Source organism: Jaculus jaculus, chromosome 9 (assembly GCF_020740685.1).
Source record: "Jaculus jaculus isolate mJacJac1 chromosome 9, mJacJac1.mat.Y.cur, whole genome shotgun sequence".
NCBI classification, from domain to species: domain Eukaryota; kingdom Metazoa; phylum Chordata; class Mammalia; order Rodentia; family Dipodidae; genus Jaculus; species Jaculus jaculus.
The window spans coordinates 109,061,499-109,083,099 of record NC_059110.1 but is presented as its reverse complement, the minus strand read 5'-3'; the positions used below and the strand labels follow the sequence as shown (position 1 = coordinate 109,083,099).

General features: G+C 38.0%; 1 protein-coding gene across 3 annotated transcripts in view; it reads right to left on the bottom strand.

Annotated features, from left to right (window-relative positions):
* Skap1 (src kinase associated phosphoprotein 1) overlaps positions 1–21,601 on the bottom strand; it is a 360,283-nt gene that overhangs the window by 255,172 nt on the left and 83,510 nt on the right. For 2 of the 3 annotated variants that reach the window (XM_045159250.1, XM_045159249.1), the window contains exon 4: positions 7,859–7,960. In XM_045159250.1, coding sequence (XP_045015185.1) covers positions 7,859–7,960 — 102 coding nt within the window. Of the gene's footprint in view, positions 1–7,858; positions 7,961–8,130; positions 8,303–21,601 lie in introns of those variants that run through there. The other variant, XM_045159251.1, reaches the window with a different exon arrangement.

Below are 21,601 nucleotides of genomic sequence, written 5' to 3'. Positions count from 1 at the left end.
TAATTTCTCTCAGTGATCGGAAATCTGATGAACTTACCTAGAGCCAACAAAACTTGTTCAGAAATCTACTGTGCTTGTGTGGTTTACTGTAGAAAGCGTTCCTGGGCCTCCAACACACAGACATGGAAACAAGGTTTATGTTCCTCCACAACGTGACCCTCTAAACACATATACACATAACCTCCATTAGCCTTGACAGGAGCCATGTGCCTTTATTAAGGAAAAATATATCTTCTAGCTAACAGCAAAGATGAAAGCACTTGTCTGAAGGATAAAATGAAAACGTGATAAATGCTTGTTTGAATGTACATATGCATCTATGTATATTTATTTCCGCATATGAATGGAAAGAGGCTACCTTGACTCATTTTTATTATCTTCATATTATATGATAAAAAGGAACTAAAACCTCTAAATATGTTCAGATACTTTATGAAATTAAAACACAGACATGCATACACACATAAAGTCATGCGCCTTACCCTAGCTGGGAGAAGAAAGCAAAGGGCTTACTGGTTTTAGCCTATTCATTATTCTCATCTGGGACACTAGGTATTATTAGCACTAGGCAACCGGTGACTGAACCTGTCATAGGTTTCTAACGTTCCAAGTAAAGTATCTCTAACGTTTATACACATTTTCCTCCAAAGTTGTCCACAGGATTTCATCTAAGATTTATCCTGATCAATGTGGTCATTTACCTCTAATCCCTGCACCATTAATTCACATACCTTAGTAAACATTGTAAAGTGCTGTTTATTTACTCTGAAACCATATAATTTATACACTTAAACCAAGCCTTACTTATTCACAGATTTAGATAGTAAAGCCAGCTTAATAAGTGGAAGTCACTCCACATAGATGAGGAAACACAGAAAGATAGATAAATCTACAACTGTAACTGGAGATATAAACACAGTCCTCTCAGCAGATAAAAAAAAAAAAATTAGGATATAAAAGATCCAAAGAATATAATTTTATATATAAATATTCTAAGAGTGCATTTAATAAATACTTTGGGAGAATAACACAGCATTTAAAAATAAAACAATAGATTAAAAAATAAAACAACAATTACCAGGATACAAAGAAAATTTCAACAAAGACTCAAAATAATATAGACTGTGATCTTAGATTATAAAGAATTAAAATTACAAATTAATAATAAAGAAATAGGCATACAAAAATCATAGAAATTATCGCACAACAAGTCAAAGTAAAAATCAGAACAAAAGCACCACACATTCTTCCAAATAGCACAGAGGTTAAAAAGGATAATTTCCCAATTATCAAGCATAATTTCATAAAGGAAATTATAAAACACTTAGAATGGAATTATGAATTATAAAGAAATCAGTGCATGTAGAATTTTATAAGGTTCTGGTGTAATAGTAATTAGAGGGTAGCTTTTAGTCTGGATATTTTTATTTTTAAAAATCAACATTATATTAGTGAAAATATAAAGCAATGAGAAAAATGAATTGGAAAGGCCAGAGTGGATAGCAAAAAGATCTATTGGGTTTCTAAACCCTCACATGGATTAGATGACTCATACATTGCCAAATAATGTATTGTCTCTATGCCTCTCTTTTTTTTGGTTTTTCAAGGTAGGGTCTCACTGTAGCTCAGGCTGATTTGGAATTCATTCTGTAGTCTCAGGGTGGCCTTGAACTCAGTGCAATCCTCCTACCTCAGCCTTCCAAGGACTGGGATTAAAGGCATGTGCCACCACGTCTGGCTCTTCATTTCTTTACCTGCAAAATGGAGGTAACAGTACTTTCCCCTGCAAGCTGGTTTCAGAATTCCATGAACTAAATCACAAAAAGTACCTTTATGACTCCTAACTCCTAAACTCCATGATTCCAACTTGGAACAATAAAATTTAATACAAACTTGAATCTCATTCACAGAATTCTAGTCAATGAATTAAGCCTTCATTTTCTTTTCTCCACCAGCTAGGTGGGTGGAGAAAATAATCACAGTCCTTTGATTGTCAGTCCCATGTAGCTCAAGCTGGCCTTGAACTCCCTATGTAGTTGAGAATGACTTTGGGCTCCTGATCATCCTGCCCCCATCTTCATTTTAATTTCACAATACTAAATTAGTTTGAAATACATTCGGTTCTAAAGTTTTTTTTTTTTTTTTTGCCATTACTAAAAAATAAGAAGGGCTGGAGAGGTAGTTTAGCAGTTAAGACACATGCCTGCAAAACCTAAGGACTCAGGATCGATTCTCCAGATCCCACATAAGCCAGATGCACAGGTTGGTGCATGCGTCTGAAGTTCTTTTGCAGTGCCTAGAGGCCCTGGTGCTCCCATTCTCACTCTCTCTCTCTTCCCCACTCCTCTCTATGTCTCTAATAAATAAATATCTTTTTAAAAAAGATAAGAAGGGCTGGGGACCTAGCTCAATGGTAGAGCACTTGTCTAGGATGTGGAAGGTCTTAGCTTAGGTTCAGTCCTCAGCACTACAATATGACAATGATAAAAATACAAATAGTATTAGTAACTACAAATATAATTACAACCCACAATGATCGCAGGGACAGGTCTATTGTTATGCATAATCTTTTTATTTCCAGTGCTGTGCTGGAGATTGAATCCAGAACCTTGCTTGGCAAATGCTCTCCCTCTGAGCTATGATCCCAACTGTTATTCATAATCTTAAATTCAAAACTGATTGAAATTTCAGAGCCAAAATGAAAGCAGAGAAATGTTAAAATTAAAAACTGCTAAAAGTAGCCATGTTAAAGGCTAGTTTTCTTTATTTCTAGAATATTTTAAAATGTACTTTTCAAGAAAATCATGGAGTTGAAAATGGCCACTATTGACACTTAACTAAATTTTCAATTTAAGTCAATAAGTATGCAATAAATTTATCAATAACCATTTCTTCAGTTATTTGTTATTGCTGTTCTTCAAGATAGTTACAGATATTTACTTTTCCAATGTACTTCTTGTTTAACTGGAAGTAAACAAAGCCTTCAATCACTTGAGGAAAATAAGCTCTAAATACAGTCTCATTTTTTTCCAGATATTACTGTTAATGTCTTCTGTTGATTAGAATAATACATGATAAATAATATATTTACTGATTTTTTGTTTCTTCTAAAATAATTTAACTTTTTTTTTCTTTCTTCCAGAAGGAGTCACTATGCCCTGATTATACAGCAATCACTTTCCCCAACCCATCTTTAAAAAAAAGAGTTTGTAGACAGGAGTTCTTCATTGCACTAATAAGTTTATAGATAAATTAAAATCCATTGTATGTTTTGGACACTAGGAATAATTAGATCTCAAGATTCTCCGGTGACTGGTTATTGCGCAGTTATTGTGTTCAGTGTTTCCTACTAAATGTTTTCCATGTGTTATGGGAGAAAGTATGCTTTGTAGATTAGAAATCTAAAAGCATTTCTTGTTAGCAAGTCTCCATCCTGGATAGCAGGGCTATACTCTTGTGGGTATCTCTCTATAGGACAGAGCTTGCCTTGAGATTGTGAGCATTTACAAAGGAAAAGGAGTTGTGATTAGGCAGCACCAGGCTCTTGTTTTCATGCTTGGTTTATCCTGTAACCATGGTTTTCATTTTTCTGCTATGCACCTGGCCAGAATCCTCTGTTCCTCTGGATCTCTTTGTAGTTTTCACAAAGGCATGATCCAAACACAACATGCACCACAGTGATTGCTTCTTATCAGTAAACCTGTGGGCAGACGGGGCAGACTTGGTGTCTCTTTATAATTCTAAGTTGAGAACACTGCTGGCCGCGGGGGGGGGGTAAACGAAGCTGAACTACTTTGATATTTTCTAATAAACACAAAGTTCCAAAAACCTAGAATAACTGTCACGACATAGCAAGTTAAAAGAGAAGAGTTTTCTTCATAAAGAATTTCCTTAGTAAATGGAGACGCTGACTCTAGAGTTATTTGTCTACTTAGTAATCACCTGTCTTCCTGTGCCATTGAGCACCGCAAGGACAGGAATCGTGTCCGCTTTTTCATGGTGCATGTCACATATCACTTGCACAATGCCTTGATAATATTTTGGAATCTCTAAGTAAGTATTGTTAAAATAATAGACATATCACATCATGAGTATTTTCTATAACGATCAATCTAAGTGAACTGAATATTAAAGTACACCTTTAAGTTTTAACATCTTTAGAACCCTCTCTAAGTTTCACAGGAAATGTATGTATCTTTAATTTTTAGGGGAGAAAAACATTTATCTTGCCTGCTGTGAATCAGGAGCTCAGGCTGAATACTAGATTCAGTACTTTGCAGAAACTCAAACGTTGTCACATCACATCATATCACATGCCACAGTCAAGTTTCAGACACATGAATTCATAGATCAATTCCTACCTCTATCACTAAAACACGTTGGGAACTCTTTCAACTGTCATACATAAAACTAAAACCAAAATTCTTTTATATTTTATTTTATTTATGAGGGGGAGGTAGAGAACCGGTGCACCAGGGCCTCTAGCCGCTGCGACGGAACTTCAGATGCATGCGACACCTTGCATACATGTGTCAGGTCACCTTGGGCATCTGGCTTATGTGGGTTCTGGGGAGCTGAACCTGGGTCCTTAGGTTTTGCAGGCAAGCATCTTAACCTCTAAGACATCTCTCCAGCCCCCACAAATTCTTTTAAATAAGAATCCAGTGTCATTGGGCTGGAGAGATGGCTTCGCCGATAAGGCATTTGCCTGCAAAGCAAAAGGATCCCTGTTCAACTCTCCAAGATCCACATAAGCCAGATGCACAAAGGGGACGCATGCGTCTGGAATTTGTCTGCAGTGGCCAGAGGCCCTGGTGTGCCCATTTTCTCTCTCTCTCTCTCTCTCTGCCTCTTTCTCCCAAATAAATAAAATATATTAAAAAAAAAGAATTCAGGGTTACTACTATAATCATCTCCTTTCTACTGGGAAACATTTCTGGAACAAAGCTTCTCCCCTTGTAACTTTCCAGTTACAAAGTTTACTTCTTTAAAACAGTATTTTTTTTTTTCAGTGCTGGAGTTGTGACCAAGGTCTCATGCATGATAGGCAAGTGTTCTACTATTGAGCTTATATACCCAGGTCCATCAACCCAAGTTTTTCGCTTTTGTTTTGTTTTGGTTTTTTTCAAGGCAGGGTTTCTCTCTAGCCTAGGCTGACCTAGATCTCACTCTGTATTCTCAGGCTGGCCTTGAACTCATGGCAATCCTCCTACCTCTGCCTCCCCAGCACCATGCCCGCTAGCACAAGTTTCTAATGAAAATATTTTAAATATTCTGCTTATAGATATATAATCAGAGCCAAATATCTGGAATATAACTCAGTCTTTTGTGTAACTTAGATAGGGTAACAATGAGGATAAGTGGTTAAGAACAGAGTTTCTGGTGCAAAATCGTATACATGTAAACCCTAGCACTACTACTGAATAGCTACATGATCTGGGGTAAGTCAGCTCCCCTGAGTTTCAGAGTCCATGTCTACAAAATGAAGGTAATCTTAACATCTATTTCTCAGGGCCATTCTGAAGTTTAAGTAATATGTGCATAGTACCCGAAACACAGACGCAAGGCACATAGCAAGTGCCTGGTAAGTACTAGCTTTGGAAGTAGTTCATTCAAGGATTGAGCTCTTAGGAAGAATGTAGGCCATTTCTCTGTGTAAGATAAAAAGGCCCAGACTGCTCATGTATTTTTTTTTTTACAAATTCCTATATGGATTTTTATTTATAAACCTTATATTTTTTCCTTTATTACCTCTAGGTTTTATTTTCTGTATAAAGTTTTAGTTAGTTTCTGTTTCTTAGCTCAAAATCATTTTGTAGTTTACGCCTTTTCAGCACCACTTCTTCTTTTTGTTTTATTTATTTATTTTGAGGCAAGATCTCATCATGTAGGTCTGGCTGGCATAAAACCCAAGATCCCCCTGCCTCAGCCTCCCAAGTGTTGAGAGTATAGATGTGCACTTCCGCACTTGGATTCTTTTAATTTGAAGCTTTACTGTGTACTGAGAATCTAAAACAGTGTAATGGTTAAAAACTTGTCAGGAGAGAATTTTCCCCAATGAAGACCTCAGGGCCTCTCCCAAGAATAAGAAACCCAAGTATTAACAAATTCAATGACATCTATTTCCACTGAGAGGTTTTTCTGGCTTACTTATTATGTTCACAGCTATAGTCTAGAAAGTTGGAAATACCAAATAAGTAACCTATGAATTAATGAGGCACTATTGTTCTAATTCTGTCAAGCATTAGGGTAATCAAAACCGAATGAAACCTTGGTTTCTTTATGTTTTGCACTGTTAATTTTCTACAATTATTAATCAGCTACCAGGGTACTTATTAAGCTTTCAACTCACACAGTGTTTTTGGTGTAGGATGTGGGCCAATGTAGATCTTTCATTGCAAGACTCAATTTTTAACATATAAGGGTTACTAATTTTGCTAGCATTTAAAGCAAAAATCAAGATGTTTCAATATGATTTGATCCATAGTTCTGAGATTGAGTTCATCAATTCAATGAAAGAAAGAAAATATGACTCACCAAAATGAGGCTGAATGAAGGAACAATTAGTAAGCAGGCAGAGGAGGGGGGCTCAAAATGGTAATGTGGGTGGGCAAATGTGATCAAAATACTTTATATATATATATATATGCATAAAGCTTTTAAAATAATAAATAAATAAGATAGAAGAAAATAAGACTGTGCACTTAAAATTTCAAAGAAAAAGGAAAGGAAAGATTGTACGTTAATAAAGAGAAATAAGGAACTATTTACCAATTTTATTCACAACCCCTAAGATAATAATACATTTCAATTAAATGTTGAGTTTAGTAGCATCTCTACCTTTTTCTCCCACTGGAAAGGCATGAGAGAGTTTGATAAGAATACTGTGCACATAGTGATGATCAGACCTTCTGCTCCAGTGGCTGGATGCCAGAAGACCACAGCATTCTTTAGCCCTTGGGAAATCACTGGAAACTGGCAGCTACCAGGTCAAAATCTTTCTATTCATGTATCTTTAACATTCATGTATATTTTGCATTCCATTGTTATATATAACTGTATTATTATTTGTTTATTTATTTATTTTTGGTTTTTCAAAGTAGGATCTTGCTCTAGTCCACACTGACCTGAAATTCACTATATTGTCTCAGGGTGGCCTTGAACTCTTGATCCTCCTACCCCTGCCTCCTAATGACTGGGATTAAAGATATGTGCTACCACACCTGGCAACAACGGTATTTAAAAAACAACCAAACAAACATAAGAATGTGTATAACAGTGGAATAACTCCCCTATATCCAAAACTTCAAATAAAATTGGTAATGTGGGAGGATTTGCATTGCAGTTCTTGTGGCTATCCCTTGAACAATACCATTTGGTCAGGAGTATGTAGGAAACAGAGGTAAATGATATCATATAATGGACTCAAAGGTATCAAATGATCCTAAATAAATTAATAATTCAACTGTCTTTACATGAAAGCTCCAATTCTTATGAACCTCAGGGAAGACAAGAGATCCAAAAGGATGGCAAGCTAGGCCCTGAAGTCTTAAAATGCCCTCACAGCATTTGAGCGACTGTTTTTTTTTTTTTTTTTTTTAATCAAAAGATCAATAATGATGTCTTCCTTCTCCAGTATGGAATTAGTGTTTCCCTAAATACATTAACTTCAGGAGCATTGAATTACCCAGGAGGATTAGCACCACAATGAAACAAATTGTTGGTTTTTTTCAAACTAGTGCTCACCAATACAGAGAAACCGTGAAAGGCTGCATAATACAACACGACAAAAAGCAAAGATGGCGGGACAAAAGGAAACAAAACATGGTCACACAAAACCCAGAAAGATGGCACTCACCCTCATCCTGATAATCTGACCAAAATGATGCATCTGATGTGATAGGTAGGCCATGAGTCCCACTGAGGTTGTCATCAGAGCTGTCCTGACCAGTGTCACCTCCTGAGGGGTGACAAAGAAAATAAGGTCATTCTTTGGATATTTTCATAAACATATTTCTTTTCTAGTACCTGCAAAAAAAAAAAAAAAAGTAGCGTCTTTTTGTTAGTGAACATGGCCACTGCCATTAATATATGAGAAAAAAAGGTAAATAAGTTCAACAACCAACTTACCTGCATGGGAAATTTTCCACTCAGGCATCTCTCAATAGAACTAAAGCTTAGAGCGGGAAAACCTTTTGCCACTAAAGAGAAATTTCTCTGTCACACTTAAAATGAAAACATAGCTATATAAATTTGTTTTCATCTATTTTACATCTCCATTAATTACTTTCTTTACCCAGAAGGCCTCTTTCTCTTTATATTTCTAAATGAAGAAATAACACAATGGACTAACCTATACATAATAGAATGTATTGAGGTCAATAGTCTATCTCTGAAAAATAAGAGCAGTAAATGGGGAGAGAACATAGACTTTGCTGGATTCCATTCCTATTTAAATCAGTACTTGTTCTGCAACTTAATAATGTTCTCTCTTGTAATTCTAGTTTACAGCCTTGCCACCAGCCTCTTAAGAATTCTAAAAGCCGTAAGAAGGTAATATTTGTTCTGCCAAATGACTTTGATAAAAGGCAATGTATATACAATACTGAATTATGCAATTAAAACAGTACTAATCCCTTTTGGGCGTTTTCAACCTACATTGGATTATATTTTGTACAAGTGGCCAATACTATTATGATACTTTAAAAGGTTCAGACGGAGGATGCTAGCTCATTCAGAAACCAGAAGAAAACGAAAGCATTGCAAACGGCTTTCCTTAAAATCCCCCAAACAGAGGTATAGTCTGCTGATAAAAGGACACCGACAGCTGCTTAGTTCATTTCACAAACATGAAAAAGGAATTTTCAACTGAGTTTAATATTATCTCAAATACTAATTTCCAAAGGAAATCACCAATGTTGATCTCAGTAAACATTGTAAGAGTTTTGGCCCTGGATTTCAACTAGGGAGCCGTGAAACCAAACAACCTACATAGAATCTGTATTGCTTCACTTTAAAGGTTTATTTCCTACAATTAAACTAGAAGGATGGGGAGGATATAAAATGATAAAAAGAGAATGGCTGTGGCCTTCTCTTTCCATAAACTAGATAATTATATCTGTATTCTTCCTCAAATGCTTAGCGGTAGGTAGATGCCCATAACTGTCCTAAACACCTGCAGATACTGGACTTTTAAAACAAACTGTAGAATTTATTATAGAAAAAAAAATCTTAACTGACATGACAGTCCCTGGCTAAAGCCAGAAGAAACGCTCTCCTTTGTTAGCTGCAAGGACACAAAGTTTCAAGTATAAAACATCACTGTGCAATTTCCATTCAGTAAAAATCTGAAGCACTGGACAGAGAGTTAAGATGCTCAAATTTTACATGGTGGCAAATCCACTGAAATTATTGTCAACAATAATGTAAATGAACCTTCTGTACCTCCACCAGACCTAAAAGTGAAATGCAAGGATAAAAGGAATTTTTATTTTGAGCCCCCCCACCTTTGTTTTTAGAAAAGTAGTCTATGTGCTAATCAACATTTGTAGGATAGACTATCATTCACTTTTCAGCATCCATTATGGGCTCAGTTTTCTGCTTGCTTCAGAAATCTGACAAATTTCCCATCAAGGAAAAAGAATATCTTTATACTTTTGAACATTTTAAAAAATAGTCAGATAAGTGGGGAAGGGATTTTGTTTTGCTATTCTGTGTTTTTCATCGCTTTTTTTATTTTGGTATACAAATATTTGAGATTCATATAAATGTCACAAAGATAGTACAGACTTCAATATACCCTTTACCCAGTTTCCCCCATGGTTAATTTCTTCTATAAACTGAAGTATATGTGCCAATGCCAATAAATTAATATTGGTACATAGCTATTCATTAAAGTTCAGGCTTTATTTGTGTTTTGCAAAATTTTCCATCCATGTCACTTTTTCTGTTCCAAGCTCTAATCCTAAGTACACATGCAGTTGCAGCTTCCTTTTCTAAGTTCTCATGCCAAACACCTGCCTGGATTTAGCACTGGATTTACTCACCTCAGGTGGAACAGTCAATTTCTAATTCCTATGGCTTCTCAGTAGTTACCCAAAGGGGGCTTTTCAACAACTGCCTTGTGTCCAATGCCGGACTGTGCCCCCATCATGTATGAAACAAGGCTCGCCACTCAAGGTAGCAAAGCAGGGTCGAGGTCAGTGCCACAGATAGTTGTGGCTGAGGGAAACATTTATTTTATTTTATTTTTTTTAAAAATATTTATTTATTCATTTTTATTTATTTGAGAGCAACAGAGAGAGAAAGAGGCAGAGAGGCGGGGCGGGGGGGGGGGGAGAGTGGGCGCCCCAGGGCTTCTAGCCACTGCAAATGAACTCCAGACGCATGTGCCTCCTTGTGCATCTGGCTAACGTAGGTCCTGGGGAATCGAACCTCGAACCAGGGTCCTTAAGCTTCACGGGCAAGTGCTTAACCGCTAAGCCATCTCTCCAGCCCGAGGGAAACATTTAAAATATGTCTTACACTTAAGCACAATTAGTTCCTGATGATGATGTTGTTACGTGCTTTTTAGTGTCCTATCAAGTGGCCCAAATCCCTTGAGCTCACACAGAAACTTGTCTATAATGCTGTATAAATAGGCACTCTCACATAATTAAAATTACAACTACTGAAGATGCATGGGTGAAAAGTTTTATAGAAGAATGGCAATTACTGTGATCATTTTATATTTGTTTAAGTTTAGGGCCTTGTGCTTTTTTATTTTTCTTTAAAACATAACCACATGCTTTCTGGATTCATCCATAGCTCTTACAATCGCCATGCCGAGTGACCACAAGTGTAGTCCAGCGGGATCAGACAGAAATGATCACAAGCTATAGTGACAGACATTTCCACTCAGCAGCTCAACAATTAGGGCTTTGAACTCCATCTGCTTAGCGTGGCTTTCTCACAAGCAAGACTCTCTGCCACTGGAGACACACTTCCCACTGCAACGCACTCAGAATCAATATATTTCTGTACGGATATATATTCTAACACACCATATCTCCATTAATCACATCCACTACCTTCTGCCTTTCTCTTTGTATTTCTAAACAAGTTCTGGGGGAAATATATCACAGTTCAGCTGCTATTAGCTAGTAATTTGCTCCTCTATCCTAAGTGTGATAAGAATTGGGCGCTCCATAGGCTCCTTGTATGTTCAATGGCAGGTTCTCCACGGAGGATCTATGCTGAGGGTCCCATAGGCGGACCGATTTCTCTACCGTTCTTTCCTGAAAGTCAAACTCAATTTCAATCATGCACCATAGAGTGATAAGTTGGGAATTTCTGAGGGTTGGAGCAGAAAGATAAACCAGTTTTATGTCAGGTGTGGGGTAATTATTTGTCAGGGTTTCTGTGCTATTTGGTTTTATTCCCTGTGTTTTCATTAGCGGTTAACGAGTGCCCCCCTCAATTCTGAAACAGTCGCTTGGCCACTAAAAGTTGCCTTTTTTCTCTGCCATGGATTCAACCAGCTGTTGCTGGTCCATAAACTTTATGGGGAAGTGAATTAAGCTGCTGAAAACTTTCATTTACAAATTCAATTCCAAATAAAATGGGAGAAAAATGAACCATGATGTTCCCCTTGTAAGTATTTGACACATAGAAAACCAGTCTAGTCATGAACTTTCTGGTACTATTGAGGGACCATAACAGGACATAATGACTATTTTATCAAAGAAAAATTTAAAAGAAACTACATCGAGCATTAAAAATACAACAAAATATTAGAACAAATAACAGATATGACATATAGATACATGTTTTCTTATTCAATAGGTAAAGGCATAATTTTTATGTTAATATAAGTTGGCATTTTAAAATTTTTCTTCTAATGAATTATGAACTATGTTACTCTCATCTTAGACGCTTTTTAAGGTTTGCTTATCATGTGTCTTTACACAACATAAGGAAAATGAATTTAAAATTGTCTGTAATATTTTTGTCATCTGTTGTTATTGTAGTTAGAAGGGACTTCCTACTCTATTTGAAATTTAAGAACCCATGAGACACACAGCTCCCTCTTTAAACTAATAAATCCTCACTAAAATGCTATAAATAAAGTTCCCTGATCCAAATCCAGTTAGTTTTCATGCTTGAAAGCATTAATATTGCAGTTTTCGTGGACCAATTTAATAGTAATGCGGTCCTCAGAGCTGAAGTATGGAAAGATTAGCAAAATGGCAGCTCCTTATTCCTTATTATAACCGTTTACTTAAGTTACTGAACTTGGCCCAACTAAAAGAAATATGTTGGATACAGATGTGATCATACGTGTGAAATGTTATTCACATGTTAATATATTATAGAGCATACTTGAAACACCAAAGCTAAAAGTTCTGTCAATACTTTGGTTATAAATTACACACAAACTCATGCATTTGAAAATGTATGGTGTTTCCCACAGAACACCTGAGAAGCTTCACCGATTTCTAAATATCCATTTGGACTTGCGTGGTTAGTTCTTGTGATTAATCCATGTAAAGCGAAGGTCTCAAATTCTTCTCTGTTCTAAACAGTCTGACTTCCTGCCCATCTTCCCCCTCTCTTCCATTTATCCATAACTCAATATATAAATATTCTTTTTTTTTTCCCTCCAAGGTCCTGGCAGTGTAATAGTACTGAATGTCATTAAACCTGTAGAACAAATGATAGGCCCGGGCAAGAAGGTTTACATTTATCATTCTTTTAAAAAGTTGCTCCAACGAGGTCTTGAGTGCACAAGAAGTAAGCCCAAAACAAGTTTTCTAGTTTAGAATACTGCATAGTAGGCTGGGAAGACGGTTCTGCAGTTAAAGGTACTTACTTGCAAAGCCTGCAGGCCCCAGTTCAATTCCCCATTACCCATGTAATACCAGATGCACATGTGATGCATGTGTCTGGAGTTCGTTTGCAGTGGCAAGAGGCCCTGGAATGTCCATGTTCATTCTTTCCCTCCATAAATAAAAATAAATAGAAAATATTTTAAAGTGAATACTGCTTACTGATTACATAATCGTGCTAAGAACATTCTTAGGGAATAGCGGCCTAATAAATCATCTGAAATGGAACCAAACAGATTAAACACTCATAATATAATCTCTACCAAACAACTGTGGACCTAACCATCCAAAAGGTAGCTTATTTTACTAACAGTCTCAAATGAGCCACACCTGTCAGTGTATTAGACAGAAAACCACCCACGGATGCCAATTGCACTTTTTTTTCACTCCCTTCTCTCTCCTTCAAGAAAATGGTTCTCTGTGATGTAGTTTTTCATTTCAACCAGTAGGGTGCGCTGTAGCGTGTAGCATCATCCTAGCTCTTAATGGAAAAAAAAAAAAAAAAACACCCAGAATTAAAAAACGAAAAAGGGAGACATGCAGCCACTGTATGCACTCTCCTGCTTCTTCCCCTCCTGCTCCTGAAAAATGCTGAGATGTTTAACCCTCCTTAGGAGTCACATAAAGGCACAACTCTTGTATATTAACAAACTGGAGGGCTGGCAGTAACAAATATAAGCTGGATAATTGTATATGTGACAACACACACTTCATAAAGCAAATTGCAGCCTGTCAGGCAGCTTTACACTAACGCATTCCATCCACCACTGTTATTGTTCACTGGTACCAAAATGGAACCTGCTGAGTTGGAATATTTTCAATAGTAATGAGATTTTGACAGAATTCACAAACATGTAAACCTGGATATTTGATGGTATGTGGATAAATACATTGTAAAATGGATGCATTCATCATACAGCGGCCAGGCAACCATAACCTAGCGTTATTAGTCTGTGGTTCTGTTTTCCTTGGATGACTGTATTCTCTCTCTCTTTTTTTTTTTGAGAGAGAGAGAAAGAGAGAGAGAATGGGTGTGCCAGGGCCTCCAGCCACTGCAAACAAACTTCAGATGCGTGCGGCCCCTTGTGCCTCTGGCTAACATGGGTCTTGGGGAATCAAACCTGGGTCCTTTGGCTTTACAAGCAAGTGCCTTAACCACTAAGCCATCTCTCCAGCCCTATTCTCAGTTCTTAATTCTTGCTATGAAGCTGTTCAAGTGAATTTTGGTATGTTTGGTTTCTAAGAGAAAGTTAGGTATTACACTAAAAATAGAATAGTCTGAATTCTTGCTGGGCACAGACTAGGGATTAAGGTTCTTTATGTCCTCTCTTAATGAACCCTCAAAATCAACCCAGGATATGTTATTGTCCCAGACATGCAGATGAAGACATTGTGTCACAGAGATTAAACAATTTACATAAAGTCGCAGCAGTGACTCACAATGGCAGAGCCAGGCTGAGAGACCATCTTGTCTCAGCACTAAGCTCTTGTCTTAATCCATTGAACTATATAGGCTCCAAATCCTCATGTTTTATAAATCATGATGGTTATTCAAAGTCAGAGCACACTGAATGACAGCCGAGGGCTTGAATTTACGCTGTTAATTAGTATTGTTTACTTTAGTAATGTAAATCCACACTCAAAATATGGAACTGACAGGCAGAGGCTCATGCAGTCAAGAAGAAAGTGGTCTCATTCACAAGTTCAAGTTTATTATGGAAGTAATGTTGGGATGGTTTTCAAGATATCACTTTTTGGCATGAATTTTACGCTTACAAACTTTAACACTACAACTTCAAGCTTAGTCAGTTCAACATATTGAATATTGCAGTATCTTACATTTGATTCTGTTGAATCCTGTGTGTTTTGACCATACTTCAGAGAAAATGAACCACGTCCATTCCTAAATATAACTTGAACCTGGCCTTTCCTTTCTGGACTCATCATGCTTTTAAGTCTCAGACTAAAAAAATATTTGAAAATACAGAATACCACATGAAAGCTATTTTTATCACTATTGCTCGTCTCACTTTCTCTTCCTGTTCTTCCCATCTCCTGAGTCACTTGTAGTAGACTTTAGTGGCTATTTATAATCCTCATGTACGCTAGTGTCTACAATGCTTCGTGACTTAAGAAATTTCTTGACAGTGTGAGAAAAAGTGAAGTTGGGAAAATGGCTCAATAACTAAAGACACTTTACTTGCAAATTCTGAAGACCCAGGTCAATTTCTAAGCTACCTGCCTACGCTGCACACCAAAAGTAGTGCAGCATCCACTGTGTTTGGGGTGGCAGAGGCCCTGGCATATCATACCCCAGCACACACACATTGCCACCACAATCACACAGGCAAATAAATAAATAATTTAAAAAGAAGCTTCTTATGGGCTGGAGAAATGGCTTAGTGGTTAAGCGCTTGCCTGTGAAGCCTAAGGAGCCTGGTTCAAGGCTCAATTCCCCAGGACCCACGTTAGCCAGATGCACAAGGAGGCGCAGGCATTTGGAGTTCGTTCGCAGTAGCTGGAGGCCCTGGTGCACCCATCCTCACTCTCTCTCTATCTGCCTCTTTCTCTCTCTGTCTGTTGCTCCCAAATAAATAAAAATAAAAATAAAAAAATTTAAAAAAGAAGTTTCTTAGGCTGTAGAGATGGCTCAGCAGTTAAGACACTTGCCTGCAAAGCCTAAGGACCAGAGTTCAATGCCTCAGTATCCACATAAAGACAGATGCACAAGGTAGCATGTGTGTCTGGAGTTCATCTTTTGCAGTAGCTGGAGGCCCTGGCACACCCATTCTCTCTTCCTGCTTCTCTCTCTCTCTCTCAAAAAAGTGAATAAAAAATAAAATAAAGGGCCAAAGATATGACTTAGTGGTTAAGCGCTTGCCTGTGAAGCCTAAGGACCCTGGTTCAAGGCTCAATTCCCCAGGACCCACATTAGCCAGATGCACAAGGGGGCGCATGCGTCTGGAGTTCATTTGCAGTGGCTGGAGGCCCTGGCATGCCCATTCTCTCTCTCTCTCTCTGTCTGCCTCTTTCTCTCTCTGTCTGTTGCTCTCAAATAAGTAAATAAAAATAAATGAAAAAATATTAAAAAATAAAGTAAAATATTTTTAAAAAGAAGCTTCATGAGGGAAACCATAAAGCTTCTTAGATTCCAATATCTTCCACTAAATAAGACTGACAGTTTATGTCCCACAGGCTACTAGTAGATATAAAGAAAAATTTTCTATGAAAGTCCAAGGTGAAAATTTTACCAATGCATAAGAAAGAATAGATTATGGGTCAGATTTATTTATTAATTTATTTATTTTGTTTATCAGAGAAAAAGAGGGTGGGGAGAGAGAGAGAATGGGCGTGCCAGGCCCTCCAACCACTACAAATGAATTCGGGATGCATGCGCCACCTTGTGCTTCTGGCTTATGTGGGTTCTGGGGAATTGAGCCTGGATCCTTTGGCTTTTCAGACAAATGCCTTAACCTCTAAGCCATCCCTCAAGCCCTATGGGTAAGATTAGTAGTCCTGAAAATGTAAACAAGCTTTTGGCATACTATAGAAAGTTGAGTTCTCTTTGAGAGAAACCCAGACCTGCACAACCACTAAGGCTATAGTGGAAATGGTGATAAGATTCTGTCACCTCATGACCCATCCCAGCCCAAACAGGCAGCCCTGTTCATGTATGTAACAACATGCATGTCATAGCCTCCTCAATACAAATCTCTCACTGTCAGCATCATTAGTTCAGCGTTTGATCCCTTGGGACACATATATCTTGTAGAGTACATTTCTCTACATTTTAAATTTGTATTTTTCTCTTTTTATCAAAGCATCATCAATGCAAGTGAAGTGTTTAAATCTTAAGGGTAAGAGGTATTACTTTTATCACAAATTACTCTCTAGCCAGAGGCTTTTTGGTAAAGAACAAGGACATACAATTGTCCCCTTCATCCAGGGCTGGAGAGATGGCTTAGCGGTTAAGCACTTGCCTGTGAAGCCTAAAGACCCGGTTGAAGGCTCCATTCGCCAGGACCCATGTTAGCCAGACGCACAAGGGGGCGCACTCATCTGGAGTTTGTTTGCAGTGGCTGGAGGCCCTGGTGCGCCCATTCTCTCTCTTTCTCTATCTGCCTCTTTCTCTGTCTTTCGCTCTCAAACAAATAAAAACAAACAAACAAACAAAAAGGAGTAAATCCAAAGGATATGTTAATCATTTGGACAAGAAAAGCCCTCCCAAGGAAGCGTATATTTTAAGGACTTTAAAAATAGTATAGGGCTGAAGAGATGGCTCAACAGTTAAGGTGCTTACTTGCAAAGCCTGATGGACTGGGTTGAATTCCTCAGTCCTCCCGTAAAGCCAGATCCACAAAGTGGTGCATGTGTTTGGAGTTTGTCTGTAGTGGCAGGAGGACCTGGCACACCCATACCATCTTTCTCTATGTCTGATTCTCTCTCAAGTAAATAAATATTTAAAACAAAAATAATAATAGTATAAAATCCACCTAAAATACAGGTTCACACAAAACATTCTCAGCCATCATCCACTCTCACCATGTGAAAAGTGCTTCATTTTACTTGTAATAAACTGTACTTACCTTCTACACACACACACACACACACACACACACACACACACACTATCACTTTTTTTTTTTTTTTTTTGAGGTAGAATTTCATTCTAGCCTAGGCTGACCTGAAACTCACTCTGTAATCCCAGGCTGGCCTCGAACTCATGGCAATCGTCCTACCTCTGCCTCCTGAGTGCTGGGATTAAAGGTGTGTGCCACCATGCCCAGTGGCATCAGTTTTAAGTTTAGGAAAATATTATTTATTTATTTAGTCATTGAGACAGTCTCTCTCATCATATAGTCCAGACTGGCTTAGAACTTCAGAGTCTCCTGCCTCAATCCCCTGCAAGAGTATCTCACCACATCTGGCTGTAAAGTATCTTTCGGACATGAGTTGTTATCAGTAACTTTTTCAGGATAGCAAGTGTGTGTGTGTGTTAAATTCGCAGCAGCTGAGAAGGGCGGATCAGGGCCACAAGACTGGCTCTTCTCTTTGCTTTAGTAGAGTCAGCAGTAACACACATAATTTAAATCCTGTCATCCATAAGTAAGAAGTCCCTTTCCTGTGTTAGTGATGCTCAGCCTTCCTGAGAAGAACGTGTGGATGAGAAGCAAAATGGGGGTGGGTTGGGGAAGGAACACTTTCTAATAGAGCTGGCCCCACCCATCACATTAGTTAGCTTTCAGATGCCATCCAAACTCACTGGGTTTCAAGCACACAGGTTTAATCTACTTATTCGCAAAAAAATTAAGCAGACCCCCCCCCCCCAGAAGTTTATATTTGTTAAGTATACTTTTCTCCTAATGTTTTGTGTTCAAAGCATAAACAATTATTTCGAGGCAGAATTCCTGGTAGATGTTAATTCTTATGCCATCATTCTGTGTTCAGAAACTACTCTGCACTTGACTCTTTGTATTAGCCCAAGATTAGTACTAGCTAGGAAAAATCACTTTATAAGGTTTTTTTTTTTTTTTTAAGTCCTCAGCAAAAATTGTCCTTAAAGCCAGACATGGTAGTGCACATCTTTAATTCAAGCACTTGGGAGGCAGAGGTAGGAGAATCACTGTGAATTTGAGGCCAGCCTGGGACTACAGAGTGAGTTCCAGGTTAGTCTGGGCTAGAGTGAGATCCTACCTTGAACTCCTCCCCCCCAAAAATGTCAGTGCTAATTAAGTACATTAAATATAGTCACAAATTTATCAGTGTCTTGATTTTCTTTGCCATCTATATGAAGATAAGACTCACAAAATGTATAAAATTTAGAATATGAGAGCCAGGCGTGTTGGCACACACCTTTAATCCCAGCACTTAGGAGGCAGAGGAGGAGGATCACTTTGCATTCGAGTCCACCCTGAGACTACATAGTGAAATCTGGGACAGTCTGCACTAGAGTGAAACCCTACCTTGAGAATTAAAAAAATAAAAAATAAAAAAATAAAAATAGACTGAGATGGAGTAAGAGAAGAAATTCATCACATACTTTGAGTACTGTATGGTATGAGAGAATTTTATAATTTATTTTAGAACTTCTCAGTAAGAACTCAACTCAACACACCTATTTAAACTGCTGGGTCTCAGACATTACACAACAGAGAATGCTGTGTCAGGTCCTTGACCATACATTTGTATTTTAAAACTAATTAATTAATTGGAGAGATTTGAGTGGATAAGAAAATAAATTATGGGGCTGGAGAGATGCTTAGTGGTTAAGGTGCTTGCTTGCAAAGTCTATGGACCCAGGTTTGATTCCCCAGGACCCACATAAGCCAATAAATAACAAATAAATAAAAATTTTTAATTATTATTTATTTATTTGACAGAGAAAGAGGGAGAGAGAGAGAGAAAATGGCTGCACCAGGGCCTCCACCCACTGCAAACAAACATCATTGCATACGACCCCTGGTGCATATGGCTAATGTGGATCTTGGGGAATCAAACCTGGGTCCTTTGTCTTTGCAGGCAAACACCTTAACCACTAAGCCATCCTTCCAGTCTATAAATAATTTTTTTAAAGAAAATAAATGATGATTCTACTTATAAAGACCTCACTATTGTGTTTAGTCTATGTGGGTAGGGTATTGGTTTTTGCCTTTAAGTTTATTTTTTAAAAAATATTTTATTTTATTTATTTATTTGAGAGAGAGAGAGAGAGAGAGAGAGAGAATGGTGCACCAGGGCCTCCAGCCATGGCAAACAAACTCTAGACACATGTGCCACCATGTACATCTGGCTTACATGGGTCTGGTGAATCAAGCCTGGGTCCTTAGGTTTCACAGGCAAGCACCTTAACCACTAATCCATCTTTACAGGACAAAAAAGTTATACCCAGAACAAAAAAAATTTAAACATTACAATGATAGTGAAAAAAATTCATCTTCTGTCTCTTCTTTGGTCCTTCTTTCCAGAGACAACCATTGTGAAGTTTTTTTTGTTTTTGTTTTTGTCTTTTTGAGGTAGGGTATTGCTCTAGCCTAGGCTGACCTGACCTGAAATTCACTGTATTCTCCAGGTAGCCTTGAAGTCATGGTGATCCTCTTATTTCAGCCTCCTGAGTGCTGGGACTAAAGGCGTGTATCACTACGCCCAGCTCTCTCTCTTTTTTTCTAGATTTTTTTGGGGGAGAGGGTGTTTTGAGGTAGGGCTTCACTCTAGCCCAGGCTGACCTGGAATTCACTATGTAGTCTCAGGGGGCCCTTGAACTCAACGGCAATCCTCCTATCTCTGCCTCCCAAGTGCTGGGATTAAAGGCGTGTGGCACCACGCCTGGCCACCAGCTCTCTCTTTTTTAAAGTAAAGAGTCTAAATATTTTTATTTATTTGAGAGAGAAAGAGGGGGAGATTGAGAGAGAGAGAGAGAGAGAGAATGGGCATGCCAAGGACTTCAGCTGCTGCAGATGAACTCCAGAGGCATGTATCACTTTGTGCTTACATGGGTCCTGGGGAATTGATCCTGGGTCTTTTGGTTTTGTGGACAAGTTCTTTAACTGCTAAGCCATCTCTATAGCCCGGCTCTCTTTAAATCTAAATATAAGAAGTGTCTCTGTGTGTAGTGGATGTCTTATTTTTTCTTTATAAATTTTATTTATTTGTTTGGAGGGGACAAGTCAGGGTCTCTTGCCACTATAAATGCCACTTTGTGTCTGTCTTTACATGAGTACTGGGGAATTGAACCCCGGCTGGCAGGATTTTGCAGGCTGAGCAATCTTCTCAGCCCTTACTGTTGTTTTTTGTTGTTGTTGGTTTTCTTCTTTTTAAACAAATGGTAGCATTTGTTCTGTTCTGTACCACACTTTTCTTCCTACCCACGTAACCTGTAACTGATCCATAGCAACATGTCCCAGCTTGTGCATCTGGCTTATGTGGGTACTGGGGAATCGAACCTGGATCATTTGGCTTTACCAGCAAGTGCCTTAACCACTAAGCCATCTCTCCAGCCCCAAATTCCTTTCTTAGTCTAATAATAGTCCTTGAAGAATAGTACACATTCCATATTGACATTTCATTTGTTAACATCTATGTGGCCATCCATAAAATGGATGCAACATAATTTCTTGATGTTGTCCCCAACAGCAGGACTTTTAAGTTGTTTGGAGTCTTTGAATTACAAACAACACTACAATGGCATTCTTATACACAATACTTCATGTAGAGAATATAGAAATCAGCACTATATATATATACATACACACACACACACACACACATATATATACACATACATATATACCTACACACCTTGATTGTTTGTTTGTTTTTCAAGGTAGGGTCTCACTCTAGCCCAGGCTGACCTGGAATTCACTATGGAATCTCAAGGTGGCCTCGAACTCACGGCAATCCTCCTACCTCTACCTCCTGAGTGCTGGGATTAAAGGCATGCGCCACCACGCCCGGCTACATACACACCTTGAAAGAGGAGGGTCCTCAGGGGATGGGGATGGGGGAGAGGTGATAAAAGAAAAAGAAGATAAAGGGATGGGAGCACGATTAACTTATTGTATGTTCATATACTATAGCTTTCAAGTTTTAAAAAATCTGGTAATTTATCTGCATGAAAGCCAGTTTTTTTTTTTTTTAATACACCTCAATATTTACTCAGGGCATGTAGAAGGGACATAACTTAGAAATTTTCAACTTTAAAAAAGAAAAAAAATGAATCCTTTCATTTAAAAAAAATC